Source organism: Camellia sinensis, chromosome 5, assembly GCF_055761805.1.
Source record: "Camellia sinensis isolate YWXY chromosome 5, ASM5576180v1, whole genome shotgun sequence".
In the NCBI taxonomy this organism is placed as follows: domain Eukaryota; kingdom Viridiplantae; phylum Streptophyta; class Magnoliopsida; order Ericales; family Theaceae; genus Camellia; species Camellia sinensis.
Window position 1 is genome coordinate 109059051 of NC_138965.1, and position 17610 is coordinate 109076660.

Below are 17610 nucleotides of genomic sequence, written 5' to 3' on the forward strand. Positions count from 1 at the left end.
CACAAATTTTATAACTCCAAAGAACTACATTTAATTCAAACTTTAATTCATCCAATTAAATCACACACTATTCATGGAAATCATAGAAGGGGAATGATGAACCATACTCATAAAATAAGATCAGAGTAATACAATTAAGTATACAAATTATGATAGAGCATTCTAATTAAACTAAACAATTAGAGAATCACATTGCATAATTTACAATCATTGAAATAGGGAGCAATTCCGCAACAGTTCCTAGTAACATTATACAAATATATAAATCTATTCGATCAATTTCATAGGAAAACATATATGAGAAATCTGTTTTAAGCTTGTTGTTCAAATTTTGAAATTAAATAAATAGATTTATGAAGAAATCAAATTATATATATACTAAGAACACATGCTAATAATTACAACTAAATTTTAACAAAAATACACAGAACAATAAAAGGGTAAAGAGACGAAACCGAAGCCTGCACGGAAGCAGTTTCCTTAAAACAGATTTCGCCGCCTCACTGGTCGAGTGCTTGAGGAATCCCAGCGTCTGTCTCCCAGGATACGACGGTCAAAACCAGCTACGACAGAAGCACTCTCTGTCTAGCTTAGCGAATAAAACAGTGGCAGCACTCTCTCACTGTAGGAACTTTTAGGCAAACTGACTTGTGAAATGGAAGTAAAAATTTCAATGTTTGAGACTTGACAGGAGGGTCTCAATTTATACATGTATAGGGGAGAGAGGAAGAGCCTCCAGCCTTTATGGCTGTTCATAATGCACCATTAACCTCTGCAATAAAGGCAGGAGTTACAAACCCCATTAATGTAGGAGTTACAAACTTCATTACCTTTTTTCCATGAAGCTAACTTCATGAGGTAATTTCTCATTCAAATCTCAATGGTTTTTGGCCATTCTATCTGTGGTGTAAAGATCTCAATGCAAAGTATCTAGACCCACTTGGACCTAACACAATAGATGGTTGGGACCCACTTTAATATTTAATTAAAGTCACCAAAAAACCATTTTTTTTCCAACAGTGTTGTGGGTGGGCTTCCACCGTCTGTGCAATGAACATGATCGCCAAAAAGTGGGCCCAAGGGTGTCTAAATATCAATCAACAATGGCCATGTCTTCTTTGATGCCTTCAGCATCAACAGAAAGCGAATGGAAAGGTAGGAACACCCAGTCAATGCACAATAGAAGCATTTCCGAGCCAGATTTTGGTAAAACACCAAGAAAGGTAAATATTCTTTTTCTTGTTTTTGCCAACATAATTTCTCTTGCTTACCTAAAAAAGCTACTTGATTGTTTTTAGATGAATAGAATTGCAACTATTGTTGTTGTTTTCTGCTTCTCGTAAACAACCTTTTGCTTATGTGAATATAATTACTTAAGCCTAGCATTGAAGCAACATATACAATTGTAGAATAGAGTATGTTACAAGCATTATAGTTGCATGGGTTGAGGCGAAGCTTTTCTTCCATTTGTGAGGTCAAGCTTAAGCATAGTGGTATAGCCATATAGGTTAAAAGTATGCAAGTTTTCAATCTTTTTTTTTTGAAAATTGAAGGGTAAATTCGATTAACACCCTCTGAGGTGTCTAATAATTACATGGACCTCCCTTGTGGTTTATGAAATTACATGGACACCCCTTTTTTATCTTAGTAGAAACTTCTCTACCATTAATGGTTTGTTAGTAAGATGGGCAAAAAAAAAAATAGTATTACTAATCTTGACCCTGTCCTATAACTTTGGTGTAAAATGAATCAAATATATTTTATACTAATTAAGTATTACTAAATTCATAAATTTTTATCACCTGTCAAACTTTGTCACATCATCATCTTAAATTAAGAACTGTGAATGTGTAGACCTAGCCACATCCCCACCCAAATCGGTTGTGGGAACAATAACCCAAATATAAAAGTAAAAACTCGTCATGAAGAGCCTAAATTACAAAGAGGGAAACAATTATCAAAATTAGAAGCCCTCAAGCACAACAAAACCAGCTAGGGGAATTGGATCCCTGGAATGTAGAAATTTCCTCTCTAGGCTCTAGTAACTCACATTTGGATGTTGCGGCTGTAAATGATTTTACCTTTGATGCTACTTAAGGCAGAGAGGGGAAAAAAAAACACTTTGAAGACAATTGCACAATGTGTTAGCCTGCCCTTTTTGGTATATCTTCGAATTTTTTAATGTATGGTGTTAGTGTATAATTGTTAATAGCTGTTATGGCATCATAGCTTAGCATTATAGCTTTAGCATAGCTTTATCTTTTATATTGTAAATGCTTTATGCTTTCGGTGGGCATCCAATGCATCATATCCTCTCTATAAAGAGAGTGCATTCTCTTTGTAAACTTATATACACAATTACAGACAATTCAGTCTCTCTCTCTCTCTCTCTCTATCCTCTCTCTCTCTCTATCAAACTATTGTTTCATGGTATCAGAGCCCAGGTATACAATTCTGGCATTTTTCAATTTTGGTGTTTAGTCCCGTACACAGTGAAACTATACCAAATAGCTCGGAATCTCCTTACGATTCCAACGGCACCACGCACGTCATCAGAAACTCCTTCACGCGCTCTCACGCACCTCCTTTGTGATCGGCGCGTCTCTTCTTCCGTCGCTACTCTCACAGGTGCCTTCATGCGCCTTTAGGTCTGCTCCTTCATGCACCGCGCCTGCTACCGCGCACCCGCGTGCGCCATCCCTCTACCGTGAGCCACGCCTGAGCCGTTCCACTATCGTGCACCCGCCTGCGCCATCCTACTATTGTGAGCCGCGCGTGCGCCAGTTTTGCTAACGTGCGCCGCTGACATCATCTTATATTCTGCTGACATCATCTCTACACAGCACACCTTTCCTAGCTATTTTCAACCTTCTGGACTCATTGGTACACTCTGTTTTACCTAATTTTGCTCTTACAGGTCTATTCCTATTAATTTAGCCCGACTCAACTATTATTATGGATCGTCATGATGCCTCCCATCCCATTTCCGTTATTTTGAATGGTTCAAACTATGTTCTGTGGGCCCAAGCCATGTCTTCCTTCCTCAAAGGAAAGAAGCTCTGGCGAATTATCACTGGGGATGTGGCCAAACCGGTGAAAGACAGTGACACTAATGAAACTACTGCTGCTACATATGAAGACCGACTTGAGGAATGGGATAGTAAGAATTACTAAATCATTACCTAGTTTCGAAATACCTCTGTTACCTCTATCAGTCTTCAGTTTGGTCGCTTTCAGCTTGACTCTGTAACTACTCCTGCAAAAGACATCTGGGATTTTTTGAAAGAACGATACCAGACCACTGGTCTTGCCCATCAATATCAACTTTAGAACCAACTTCACCGTATGCGCCAAGAATCCATTCAGTCCATTAATGACTTCCTTTCTCAAATGTACTCTGTTTGGGATCAGCTTGCTCTTTCAGAACCAACTTGGCATTACCGAGAAGATGCTATTTTATTTACTATCTATCGCAATCAGCAAAGGTTGGTGCACTTTCCCATGGCTCTTACTTCCTCTTTTGAGCCCGTATGTGCCTCTCTGCTTCATCGCCATCCATTGCCCACTCTTGAATAAGCAATTTCTGAGTTGCTATCAGAGGAGACTCATCTCGATACTCTTCAAACTCATCATGTGGACTTTGTTCTTGCCACTCCTCCGTACCGGCCATCATTTACCCAGCAGACCACTACCTGCCTCTATTGTCAGAATCGGGGCCTTCCTTCAACACATCTCCTGGTCAATTGCCCCGTCAGATCCTGCCGCTACTGCAACAAACTTGGTCCTGGTCATCTGCAACAGGATTGTTTTCGCAATCCATCCCGATCATCCTCCAATAGCCACTCATCTCGCGGTGGCTCTTCCCGAGGGAGCTTTTATCATTCCGGGAATCAGTCTCATCACACTGCTGCTGCTGCCTTTGAGGGGTTCTCTGAGTCACCTGCTCCGTCTACCCCTCGCTTTTCTCAAACGGATGTAGAGGCCATGCTCAAACATCTTCTCTTCCTTTCTGGTACACCTCCTCCTACTGCTTTGTCTGTGATCCCAGGTAACTCTTCTCGGTATTTTGACTCTGCCTGTTGTAATCATATGACCTCCAGTTCTACTATATTTTCTTTCATCTCTTCATCTCCTCATATTCCCTTAATTCATACTGCTCATGGTTCCCTCATGTCTGTCCGTCATGTTGGTACTATTTCCACATCTTCTTTATCTATACCTCAAGTTTATCATATCCCTGCTCTCACCTTAAACCTTATTTCCATTGGTCAATTATGTGAACTTGGTCTAACTGTCACATTTTCTGCTACTGATTGTTTGGTACAGGACCCTCAGACGGGGCAGACTATTGGGATCGGCCGTAAGCATGGACGTCTCTATGAACTCATTCACCTTCATGTTCCTGCCTCTCCTCAGATCGCTGCTACTGCATCTACTTCCTTATTATCTCTCTTTCATCTTTGGCATTGTCGCTTAGGGCATATTTCTGTTAATCGCTTAAAGTCTTTAGTTTCTAGTGGACAGTTGGGTCATGTAATTCCAGATAATTTCGATTGTATACCCTGTCAACTTGCCAAACAACCTGCTTTATCATTTAATAAAAGTACTTATGTTTCCCTTGCACCTTTTGATCTTATACATTCGGATATTTGGGGCCCTTCCCTTACTACTACAATGGGGGGATCTCGCTATTTTGTTGTTTTTATTGATGATTTTTCCCGGTTTACTTGGCTTTTTCTCATGAAAAATGGGTCTGAACTTAAACACATTTATTATAGATTTGCTCAATGGTCCACACCCAATTCTCCAAAGCCATCAAAATTTTTTGCTCTGACAATGCTATGGAATATCGAGATTCAGATTTCCTTTCCTTTCTTTAGCATCATGGTACACTGCCTCATCGTTCCTGTGCTGGCACGTCCCAGCAAAATGGGCGCGCTGAACGGAAACATAGGCATATTCTTGACACTACTCGCGCTCTCCTTCTATCTTCTTCCTGCCCTGAAAACTTTTGGGGGGAAACTGCCCTCACTACTGTTTACACTATCAATTGTGCTCCTACCCCTGTCATCCATAATCAAACTCTCTTTGAACGTCTGCATGGCACTCCCCCTCCTTACGCCAATCTTCGGGTTTTTGGCTCTGCCTGCTTTGTTCTACTTCAATCCCATGAACACACCAAGCTTGAACCTCGTTCTCGTCTTTGTTGCTTTCTTGGGTATGGAATTGAACATAAGGCTTTCGCTGTTGGGATCCTCTCTCTAAATGTCTTCGTATCTCCCGACATGTCATTTTCTGGGAGCACCAAATGTTTTCCTCACTATCCTCCTTTCACTTACCCGGACTTTCCACTAATGTACTATTTACTAATCCTTTCATAGATCTTTTCTCTGATGATTTTGATACAGGTTCCTCCTTCATCGAGACGCCCTTGCTCACTCCTGATCCCGTCCAGCCTGCTCTCCCTGAAGGTCCACCTCTCATTGCCACACCTCCTTCTCCACCGGTTCTTCCTTCCACCGATCCTCCTACGGGTCGACCACGCCGGGTAACTCAACCTCTTATCCATCTTCGTGATTATATTGTTGGATCTGCTGCCTTCTCTACTTATGAACCTACCTCCTATCGTGAGGCTTGTACTAATCCTCTTTGGCAGCAAGTTATGACTGATGAACTCCAGGCCTTGGACAAAACTCATGCTTGGGATCTTGTTGATCTTCCTCCTGGCAAGACTGCGATTGGTTGCAAATGGGTTTACAAAATCAAAACACATTCTGCTGGCTCTGTTGAATGCTACAAAGCTCGTCTTGTTGCCAAGGGTTTCAACCAAGAATATGGTATTGATTATGAGGAGACATTCTCTCTTGTTGCTCGGCTTACCTCTGTCCGCAGTTTACTTGCTATTGCTACTGCTCGCCACTGGGGGCTCTTTCAGATGGATGTCAAAAATGCTTTCCTCAATGGTCATCTTCTTGAAGAGGTCTACATGCAACCTCCACCTAGGTCCACTTTTCCACCTCATCAGGTTTGCAAACTACAGTGTGCTCTCTATGGCCTCAAGCAAGCGCCTCGTGCTTGGTTTGCTAAGTTCAGTTCTACCATTCATGACTTCGGGTTCATCTCTAGCTCCTATGACTCTGCTCTTTTTATACGGACTACTCCTCATGGTACCACTCTTCTTCTTCTGTATGTGGATGATATGATTATCACTGGTAATGATGAAGCTGGTATTCTCCACCTCAAACAGTTTCTCCACCGTCAGTTTGAGATGAAGGACCTTGGTACTCTTAACTACTTCTTAAGCCTTAAAGTCTCTCATGATTCTACTGGTTCCTATTTGTCCCAGGCCAAATATGCATCCGATCTTCTGGCTCGTGCTGGTCTTACTGATTGCAAAACTACCTCTACTCCAGTTGATCCTCAGATTCGTCTCACTCCTCTCGATGGGACTCTTCTCTCCGATGCTACTCTTTATCGCCAGCTCGTCGGCAGTCTTGTCTATCTCATAGTGACTCGTCCTGACATTGTCTATGCTGTTCACATTGTCAGACAGTACATGTCAGCTCCTCGCACTCCCTACTATACTGCTCTACTCCGCATCCTTTGCTACCTCAAAGGCACTCTGTTCCATGGCCTTCACTTCTCTGCTTCCTTCTCTCTTGAACTGCGTGCCTTTTTCGATGCTGATTGGGCTGGGGATCCTACAGATTGACGCTCTACCACGGGATTCTGCTTCTTCTTAGGGGATTCTCTTCTTGCTTGGTGTAGCAAAAAACAATCCCTCACTGCCCGCTCTAGCACCGAAGCTGAATACCGAGCTCTTGCTGATACTACTCAGGAACTTCTCTGGCTTCGCTGGCTCTTTGCTGATATGGGTGTTTCTTTTTCTGGTCCTACCCTTCTCTATTGTGACAATCAGAGTGCCATTCAGATTGCTCACAATGATGTTTTTCATGATCGCACCAAACATATTGAGATTGATTGTCATTTCATTCGCTAGCATGTTACCGGTGGTACTGTTCATCTTCTCCCTATTGCTTCAGTCGATCAACCAGCTGATCTCTTCACTAAGGCTCATCCTCCTGGACGCTTCAATGATCTTGTTTCCAAACTCAACTTGGTTGATGCTTTCCCTTCTTGAGTTTGCGGGGGGATGTTAGTGTATAATTGTTAATAGCTGTTATAGCATCATAGCTTAGCATTATAGCTTTAGCATAACTTTATCTTTTACATTGTAAATGCTTTATGCTTTCAGTGGGCATTCAACGCATCATATCCTCTCTATAAAGAGAGTGCATTCTCTTTGTAAACTTATATACACAATTACAGACAATTCAGTCTCTCTCTCTCTCTCTCTCTTTATCCTCTCTCTCTCTATCAAACTATTGTTTCATATGGGATGTATGAAACAATAGTTTGATAAAGAGAGAGAGAGGATAGAGAGAGAGAGAGAGAGAAGCTTACATAACATTTGATCTATATCCAAACTTTGGGGTATTCTAACTTTTCTTTTTCTCTGATTGGTTCATCGAAGGAGGGAAGTTCTCCTGATATGCAAGAACAAGCATCAGGTGCAGCTGGGTCTTCTCGTTTAGGTCGTATTGGCTCATAGATATTCCAAAAGACAGTTGGGTTGGTATTAAGATCCCGCTCAGATCGACAGGTAATTTTTAGTTCCTACCCAAATCTAACCTTCTTTTGAATTCATATGTATGGATTTTTTTTTTTTTGGTGGCTACTCTGGTCATTTAAATACTTTCCTGTTTTTCTATGAAGGCTACGCTGGGTGAGAAAAACAAATTTTATTATGATGAAAATCTTAAGAGATGGTTAGAAGAAGGGGCTGAACCTCCTGGTGATGAACCAGCCTTGCCACCTCCACCACAAAGTGCATCTTTGCAAAACAGAATAGCATACTACACCGGACCTAAAATTGATAATGTACATTCTAACAGTGAACTAGAATATAAAAGCCCTAGTTCTGAATGGAATTCCGGGATCCTGCCCACTCCGCCCAGTTCAAACCACTTGTCTGCCCATGGACGTATGGGTGTTCACGCAAGGTATGCACATCATATAGCTTCTCTGGGTTCCCCCCCTTATTTTGTTTGATTTCATGTTTGGTTGGATGGGTTCCTATTTATTTTTATTTTTCTTCACTCAATCGGCCCAAACTGGCTTACTAATGGGATGTCATAACACGTTATAAAATTTCACTTAAGACAATGATCCAATCATAGGAATAATTGGAACTATGGTATCACACTTCTTAATAGCATTACCTATTAGAAATGAATTTTCTAGCATTTGACTCTATACCATTGAAGGGTTTAGTTGCACAGTTGAAAGATAGCCCAAAAAGTCAAGGGAATGCTTTGTAATCCTTCTTGGTTGAGACCACATGTAAAAATAATCTCTCTTTTATTGAAAATATTCAGGTATGTAGACACTTTCAACAAGGGTTGTGGGACTCCAGCAAACTTATTTCAGTCACCTTCTCTTCTAGCTGCAAAATCTGGGGCTGGTTCAATGGGCCCCAATGCCAAGTTTTTCATCCCCGCTCTGGTGGCCTCGGGAGATGAGACAGTACAAACAACAGGAGAAAACTTGCAAGAAGCTGTTTTTACCAATGAAAGTCCCTCTTCATCTGTTGAGAACAATTCATTCCCATCTCCACTAACATCAGCATCAACATCGTCAATGCCAACAATGCAACGGATTCCTAGCATGGATAACATTGTAAGCAAGAGAAGTGGAGCGATCGCAAACAGTAGAAGCTCCCTTCCCCCTCATTCTAGGCGTACAGCATCTTGGCGTGGGCGCTTTTTTGACCATTTGCCTGAAATCAAGAATGAGCGATGATGCAAGTGGGCGTTGGGGTTTTTGATATTTGACGAAGAGCTTGAGTAGTTAGAGAGATACATACCATCCAACCAAGATTTCATATTTGGCAAGCCAGTTGTTGTCTGAAAGAAGACAATTGTTGGCATTCTTAAATTGTTTGTACAGGCAATGTTGATATTGAAGACAGATTGCTTTACGATTGAAGAAAATCTGAAAGAGAGCTATACCTTTTGAAGAGAAAAATCACTAGTTCACATTTTCAGAACAGTGTTCTCTACTCTTGTATTGATATAATCAAATTTTGTTCAATTTCACATTTTTTTCCCCCAAGTTCAATTAGATATTAATCAGAAATGAAAGGATGAAATGTTTTTGTTCTAGAATTCTGTGTGTGTGTGTTGAGTATTTGCCTGCCCTTTGTGTGATGCCTTGATGTTGATAACTCAGTTGTGGAGTCATTAGATGTCGGTGCTGAGTAAAGCTCGAGTCAAGACTGAACTAAGTAATTTGTTGGCTTAAAACATCGACATCTATTAGATTATGTTTTGAGATTTTCGTATGTTAAAATTCTTACGACTATTAGATTGTGTTTTGAGGTTTTTCATGTTAAAATTTTTACGTAGTTCAATGACGGTAAGGAAATTACAAGTTAAAAATAGAGAATCCTCAACTCTGATGTGCTTGCAAGGCACTCCTTCCTTTCTTTTGTTAATATTTCATAAGAATTTTTTGAATAATTTTTGTGGGCTATTTAGGTTCAAGGGTAGTAATAATGATATACTTAATGAAAAATTCTATTTATACAAAAAAATTGATAAGAATGATGTAGCGATATCATTATTATAAATAAATTAATCTTCAATGTGTTTTATTTTAAAGTGAAAGGTTCACAATGAGTTACATCATTATTTATGGAAATTATGTATGAATTTTTTTTTATAGCATTAATCATACTTAATTTATAGCCTCGCATAGCTGGGTGTTTCTCAATTAGGTGTTTCAAATTAGTAGCCCACCACGAGATTCATCTCAATAATTCAAATTGTTCATCTTGTAAGACTTTCCATGATTTACTCATTATTTATGGAAATTATGTATGAATTTTTTTTATAGCATTAATCATACTTAATTTATAGCCTCGCATAGCTGGGTGTTTCTCAATTAGGTGTTTCAAATTAGTAGCCCACCACGAGATTCATCTCAATAATTCAAATTGTTCATCTTGTAAGACTTTCCAAATAAATCATGCGTGAAAAGAGTAAAATTGATCAGATGACTATAGCTCATGGTCAAATCATATTTCTCTCCAAAAAATGAAAGCAAATATGATTTTAAAAATAAACAATTTACGTAAAACACGATATACACAAAAAATTTAGGAAAAATTACAAATCAGTGGAGTCTTCTCAAAAAAATTGCAAATTAGTGGAATACTTTATCAACTTTAATAATTAAAGTCATAAACTTATTCATGAATTTGAAATTATTTTGAGAAGCCTCCACTGATTGGCAATTTCCCCAAAAATTTATACATATTTTCATATATAATAATGTGGCTCATTGTGGACCTTTCACTTCAAAACAAAACAATTGAAAATAGATTTATTTACAACAATGGCATTGCCACATCAAACCTGTCAAGTTTTTTTGTATAAATTTTATGTAAGAATGAAATTTTCCGTTTTGCATGGATGATTTGCTGGAGAGCCCTATAATGAAAGATTTGGATCATCCTCGAGAGCCAACAGGTCTAGAGACCCAACTAGATATTCAATAATGTCTTTGATGGCCAAGAAGACAAGACAAAGAATTGTAATATTGGAGCCCTGGTTGAGTTGGAGTGCATATTCATGGTACACCTTGGCAATTGAATGGAGAATGAAGCATTGTCCAACTCCTTCACAGTCCTATATTGTCTATAAACCTATCTGCTGCCTATATGACCCCATGAATTGCTTCTCAAGTTCCACAATTATTTTTTTGCCAAATAGTCATGTTGTTAAATCGAACAACCAAACTCCCCTCTAAAACAATGTCTAGGAAAGGCAAAATGCAAACAATCTTTTCCCAATTTCTAACTTGAAAACAGCCTCTCCAAAAACAAAATAGATTTTTTATTCCTCACTTAAGTTATACCGACACCTTAAGAAACCCTAGGAACAAACAAAAACATTCATGGAAACTCCCATACAATTGCAAACCGTTATTATAAATAATGGCGCAATCCAAACAAAAAGAGATAAAACAATATGTTGTCTCCTGGATAGTCAAAACTATTTTCAATTTGAAAATGTTTGACTAGAGAAAGCTAAGCATACCATACAAATCTAAAACACATTCATAAGAAAGCACGCACAAACCGCAAAATACCATACAAATCTAAAACACATTCATAAGAAAGCACACACAAACCGCAAAAGGTAACTTCACAAATCTACTGACTTGTTTTATGAACTATCACAACATAAACAAAAGCAAACCATCACATACAAAAGCAAAAACAAACCAAAGTTAGCAACAAGTCTTTAATAGTTAGGGCCAATACTGTGCTCAACCTCATCCAAACCTTACTGAAAACAAATTGTTGAAAAAAAAAAAAAAAAAAACAAAAAACAAAAAGAAAAAACACATTGCAAGAAAATTATACGAACAACTTAGACGTTGATAATTGTTGAAAGCAAGTTAACCCCCAAGCTAGTATAAACTCCAAATGATGTTGCTCAGCATCTACTAACCTTTTATGTTGATGAGGCTATCCCCTGTTTCTTGTCCTTCCCTTCCAAATGCTCTCTGCCTACACAAATAGAGCATACATAGATTTAAGAATCCAAATAAAAGCAAAAATACTGTAAATCGTGAGAATATTTTTGTTTGTGTGTGTGAGAGAGGAAACTATATTAACTACATCATCTATACTTAAATTATAATTATATATATTTTTAATCACATCGACAAAAATAGTTCGAACTTTTCAAATTACATATGAAAACAAGAGTTGGGAACAAGTCGTTTGCCAATGCTTTCATTGTTGCTTTCGTTCTCAGTTTTTGGGAAACTTAAAACGAAAAATAGTTTAACATATTATTTTTGTTTTCATAAAAGTAAAATCAATTCTAAAATTTTCAAAAAAAAGAAAAAGAAAATGGAAGTGTTTTCTTTTGTTTTCAAAACAAGTTTTCACTCTTAGTTCAACAAAAATAAGCAAAGATCTACACTTCACTTGTAGAATCAATGACAATATTTTGCAATTGTTTTTCATCGCATTTTATTTATTTATAAATACACTCCAAAATTTATATTCTAATATGCAATGAGTATAGCGTTATACATAATTTCTAAACACTAAAGACAAATTTGAGATTGTATTTATGATAAAGTGGGAATAAGAATAACAACTATCTCTTGTTCTCTAACTCCATTGGGTTCAATTTGTAAAACTCAAAACATTTTGGATAAATTTCTACATTTAATTTTTTTTTAAAATGTGCAAAATTGAGTGCTGACACCAATCATTACGCAAGACTAGCGAGTGGTCAATATGTGGGGCTAGGGGTTGGTCGCATGTATCTTGAATTTGTGTTGGTTGGGCCAAAGGCCCTTAGCTAGGATTTGTTCTCAATTGTCAAAAAATTAAAATTGAGACAATGGTGGCTCCACCTATGTGTTTCTATTAGGCAACAAATCCTACTGAGTTCTCGACTCATAAAATTAGCAAGTACAAGCAAAAATGATTTCATAGCCAATAATCAAAAGAGATACTTAATAATTTTGAGCGTATATTACCATGAAGAAAGGTTGTTGGTGTGTTTCAGTATTAAATCAAAGCTGAAATCATGAAAGGGTATGATCTCTCCCGTTTTCATATTGTAAGCCACAACCAACGTTCCACTGTGAAGACCAGACCAAGATTTGGCCATCATGTAGCCAACCAACAGGAATGAAAGTCAGACATAAATTTTTTAATCCATCTATTGCTTCTTTAATCTTGTAAAGTTTAGCCCATTCACCACGATACAAGTCTTTCAGTATGCATACATGAACCTTTGGTTGATGTTTCACAACGCAAATCTTTAGATCAAGAAACCTATAAAAATTCCTAACAAATTCATTTGGAACTTGGATGAAGTGAGAAGCTTCGTCAAAAACGTCAATAGCAAAAATATGGCTGCTCCTTTGAGAGTAATAAATAGCCCCTCCAACAGACACTGAAGTTCTATCCCCATACTAAAGATCGTTTCATTTTAGTTCCATTCTTCTCCATGACATGTTATTACCCACAAACAATACAAACCATCTATGTTCTCCACTGAAGATTTTACAATGGCATACTAGCTTGTACTCCTGAGTGCGAGAAATGAAAGCAATATGAGAAGAGAACAAACACTCACCATTCACAATAGGAAGAGGTAAGTACTTGTATTGCATTGTCACATGGCTCCCAACAAAAAGAAATCTATCCACAAATAAGTTGAAAAACAACGATAAACCCCTAGAACTAGAGATCATTTGTCCAGGACAATATGTGTATGTCATTTTGCATTCTCCATCATTAAACTCAAGGAATCATGAATGAAATGGCCTACAAAACTTCTAGAAGAACAAGCCACCCTTTGATTGAATGAGGCATGCCTTGATAAAAGAATGGTCGGATATAATTTTAGCCCAAGCCTTGCACACATGCCTCCCACAATAACGCAGAAACTCAACAGGATGGCAAATAAGAATGTGAAAAAAAATTGTCCTCAAGAACAAATGAAATGTCATTCTTCTATTCTTTCATTTGAGAGGAAGAAATAATCCTACAATAATGTAGAGAACATGTAAGAATTTGACAGATGAGCAAAAATAAGACAAACAACAACATTGTTCATATATCTATGGAATCAAAAGCTATAGGTTTGGACATATGAAAATGCCTTTGGCACAAAATGAAACACAAAAGGAAGAAATACATTGTTCATATATCTATGGAATCATTAGTTTATTTTCTAGAGCTCTAATTTGACAATTTAATTGCATCAAATTGCAACGAAAACGAAATAAAAGAAACAATATAAAACTTCCTACAAACTAATAAAAAATTTCACCTTCTGAAAGTAATAAAATTCAAGCACGTCATTCAACAAGAAAATTAGCAAAAGGGGAAAAAATAAATGACAGGAATAATCAGAATCAGAATCAAAAGTACTAAGTGCTTGTGTGTTTTTATGTTGGAATAAAATAAATTAAATGTTTGTAAGAAGGAACAACTTGAATCACTCTTATCTTCTTTTAGATCTAGGGCTTAGTTATATCAAACTTCAAATGTCAGTGCTTTGCTATCCAACCAAAAACCTCCTTCCTTGTTTCACTTGTAATCAAATTGAACTCGAATCCCTAGATCTTTACGAGGACTGAGGCTCAAGAATTTGGGGAGAAGCAAGTAAAAAAATGGAAAGTGAGATCATACAAAAGATAGGATGTGTTTGATCATCTTACCAGTTGAATTATATAATATGTGAGATTAATGTTAGGGATAGAGAGAAAAAGAATAGAGAAGACGGAAAGTAAACAAAAATTATACGAATAGGTATTAGGGCTGTGCTTCATACCCTCCACCTCAGTCCATATTTATATTGATTAAATAACATAACGACAATAATATCCTTACCAATAACAACAAAAGACACTCTATATATAAACAACATCTATTCTAACATTACCAATTATTTCTTTTGCCCGAAATAGCCTTTTTGTGTGATTTGTCATTAATAACCTTACTCTTGATTTATATTACAAAACAAAAACAAAATTTTTTCTAAGCATGGAAATGTACTCCTCAAGCAAATAATACAACCTCAAACAATAAGGAACCCCAAACAATGAAACACAAGATGGAAAAAAGATAAGATATAATTTTTTGGTCACACTGGTATGTTCCTAACTAAAGTGGAAAAGATTAACAACTTTGGGTTGGAGTGGTCTTGATAAGAAATAGCTAATAAATTTACTAGCTAATGCCCAAGTGTTAGTGACAATAGTAAGCAAAGAAAATTTAAGGTAGCAAAACCAACTTGGCCAATAAAAGCCCCCTATAATTTATGTTCTTATTAACGAAATTTTATATAGAAAATCAAGTAGATATTGAAATATGAATTGACACAAATGATTAGAAGTGCACTAACATTTATTGAGGCTTTTGACATGAAGAATAAAGCAAATTATTAACATCAAAATTTGATTTTAACTAGTTTGTGAGAAAGTCTTTTAGCGTTGATTACACTTTTCACCCATACAGTTTAAATCGAAATTCATTTTGGTCCCTATTATTTCAAATTGAACAATTTAGTCCTTACACTTTAATTTCAGCTTGAATTTGGTCCTTTCATCCGAATTAGAGGCTAAAGTTTATGGTTTTGGGATACCTGTCAATTTATGATTTTTGAAACTGAACATAAAATGTAGGACCAAATTATTTAAATTGAAACAATAAAGACCAAAGTGAAATTTGAGTTAAATTATAAGGGTGAAAAGTGTAATAAACATTCTTTTTAAAAGAAAACAAAAATAAAATATTAGTAAGCATGTTTTGTCATCTCAACAATGCAAACATGTCTTCAAAAGTTGCACTAAAACAAGCTTCTAATTCGAAAGCATTGTTGTCGATGTATTGTGTATGATTGTATTACTTTCATGTATTGTGCAGTGTATCTTACCATTAACATATATGAATATGGATTTTAATTTTTTTTTCTTCATATTATATATAAATATAGAACCAATGACATAAAAATTTATCTCTAACAAAATTACAAATCGGCCAAAGAGACAAATTATTCATAAAAAATCCAAGCATCCAACTCATAATATATTAGGGATAATTGAAATTTCATAAAACAAAAGATAAATGGCATTTCATTGCAAACATAAAAAATAAGAATAAAAAAATTCCAATCGGACCTGAGTGATTTGATCTTTAGTCATATTGTTGGTGACTTGAATCATGAGAGATGTTTCTACAAACAAAGTGTTTACACACAAACTATAGGATTTGAGATTGGACTAGAGATTTGGGCCAAAAAGACTTATTTCGACAATGACAATAAACCACAAAACAAGTATGTTTGCTACCACTCATATCCAAACAAGTATTAAAGAATTATCTTTAGTTGCAAATCATGAACCAAAGAAACAATTTCAGAAAAGACAAGTAATAACTCTTGTCGTATGACTACAACTGATCATCAATAAAATTGACAAAAATGAAATTTAATTAGTACTGAAGCAGAAAACAAGATATAAATTCAAGAAAAAGCGGACCAAAAGGCCACATTTTATTTGTGAGATATGTTACACATATGCCAGTATCATAAAGACGAAATATTACAACCTATGTGTCTCATCCTGCATCATTTTGCAAGCTTATCGTTAGATACTTTGAAAAATACATGGTGAACAGGTAACAACCTAAAAATAAACTAGGCACCTCTAGCATGTCGATAGTAATTTTGTTAGGGAAAACTTCTGATCGTAGATTTTCTATCTTGGGAAACTTCTTGTCGTTGTCTTGTTTTCCACAATAACCTGCTCGAGAAATATCAGTTGCATTCAATCTCATAATCAACGATATTGTTGAACTCATAAACAAGTGTTATGTTTTCATACAAACACTGATAATTGAATATAAGTATCTAGGTCAAAAGAAGTGTATTAATAGGTTTTAACAATAGCTAAAGGAAAACTAAACCATTTTGGCCTAATTGGTTCGGACCATTAAATCGAAAGAGCATGCATATATATCATCATGGTATAGATGTCTTGGATCGCTAGTAGTATTCATGCTTCTAACTTGTACGATAGAAAATAGTAGTAGTTTTTTTGTTCAACCATTTGTAGAGGTTAAACTTGGTTCATGGTTAGTTTGTCAAAACTTTTACATTAACATTGATATATACAAAAACTTGATATCTTCAATTGTTTAGGTGAATGTAGTTATATTGAAATCTTCTTATACAAAAACTTAATTATATGAACCCCATGCAGATAGAGGAAAAATGAAATACTGAATTTCCTGATTTCCTTTTCAAGATAGAGAAATAAGTAGGAGTTCCTTTCACTTTTTAGTAGCCTCTTGGCAGTTAAACCCAAATAAAGAACCCAAGTGAAAGAGCTCTATGGTTATAGCCTCGACTATGTCAATATCCATATGGAGAGGGAAAAAAAAAGAAAAAAAAAACCTATACTTATTTTATTATTTACTAGGAAGGGGCTTTCTTAGTGGATTAATCCATCACTATAACCTTGTTAAGAGAGTTTGTGCAAAGGAGAAGGAAAAAAAAAACTCGCCCTTCGATAGGCTGGTGGTTTGCCCCAATGAATGTGAGGGCATTCACAGTGGAGAGAGAAAACTATTCGACCCTGATACTGAAATTTCATTTCACATTTGCAACAGTAACCACAAATTATGACAGATTGGCTCAAGCTAGGTTGAAGACTTTTGTTTGTAATGTTTGCCTGCAAGTTTGTTTCTTTTATATTTGATTTAATTTTTGCCTTTATTGTCATAGTTATCTTTTTGAAATAACTCAGTTGTCTCAATTCAAATTTTTGGCTTGTTTGTAAGTTTTACCTAGCTTTTATATGCACGGTTTTCAAGGGCAGTTTTAGTGTAGCAGTGTGAGATTGGATCATATTGGTATCAGGATTTGTTGATACACATTTTATGATTGATTCTTTTATTTATTTATTTACTTTTTAGAAATATATAATGGAGATGGACTCATGGAG

General features: G+C 36.5%; 1 protein-coding gene and 1 long non-coding RNA gene across 2 annotated transcripts in view; one reads left to right on the plus strand and one right to left on the minus strand.

Moving 5' to 3' along the window:
• The first annotated feature begins 1103 nt into the window (after window positions 1-1103).
• On the plus strand, window positions 1104-9227 carry LOC145788916 (protein transport protein SEC16A homolog). Its single transcript, XM_082871983.1, has 3 exons — window positions 1104-1223; window positions 7777-8063; window positions 8439-9227. Exons 1-3 carry the CDS (start codon window positions 1104-1106, stop codon window positions 8860-8862), a joined length of 831 nt encoding a protein of 276 aa, XP_082728109.1. The 3' UTR covers window positions 8863-9227.
• Window positions 9228-12782: 3555 nt separating this feature from the next.
• The window catches only part of LOC114284806 (uncharacterized), a 40052-nt gene continuing 35224 nt past the window's right edge, over window positions 12783-17610 (minus strand). The window contains exon 4 of the long non-coding RNA XR_014329968.1: window positions 12783-13643. This is a non-coding gene — a long non-coding RNA (uncharacterized LOC114284806). The remainder of the gene's footprint in view (window positions 13644-17610) is intronic.

What these genes read in the sequence shown, in the direction of transcription:
- LOC145788916 (XM_082871983.1), top strand. Translation starts at nt 1,104, where the DNA reads ATGGCCATGTCTTCTTTGATGCCTTCAGCATCAACAGAAAGCGAATGG. An exon ending in TTGGTAAAACACCAAGAAAG is followed by an intron (nt 1,224 to 7,776) that starts GTAAATATTCTT and finishes TTTTCTATGAAG; the next exon opens with GCTACGCTGGGTGAGAAAAA. An exon ending in CGTATGGGTGTTCACGCAAG is followed by an intron (nt 8,064 to 8,438) that starts GTATGCACATCA and finishes GAAAATATTCAG; the next exon opens with GTATGTAGACACTTTCAACA.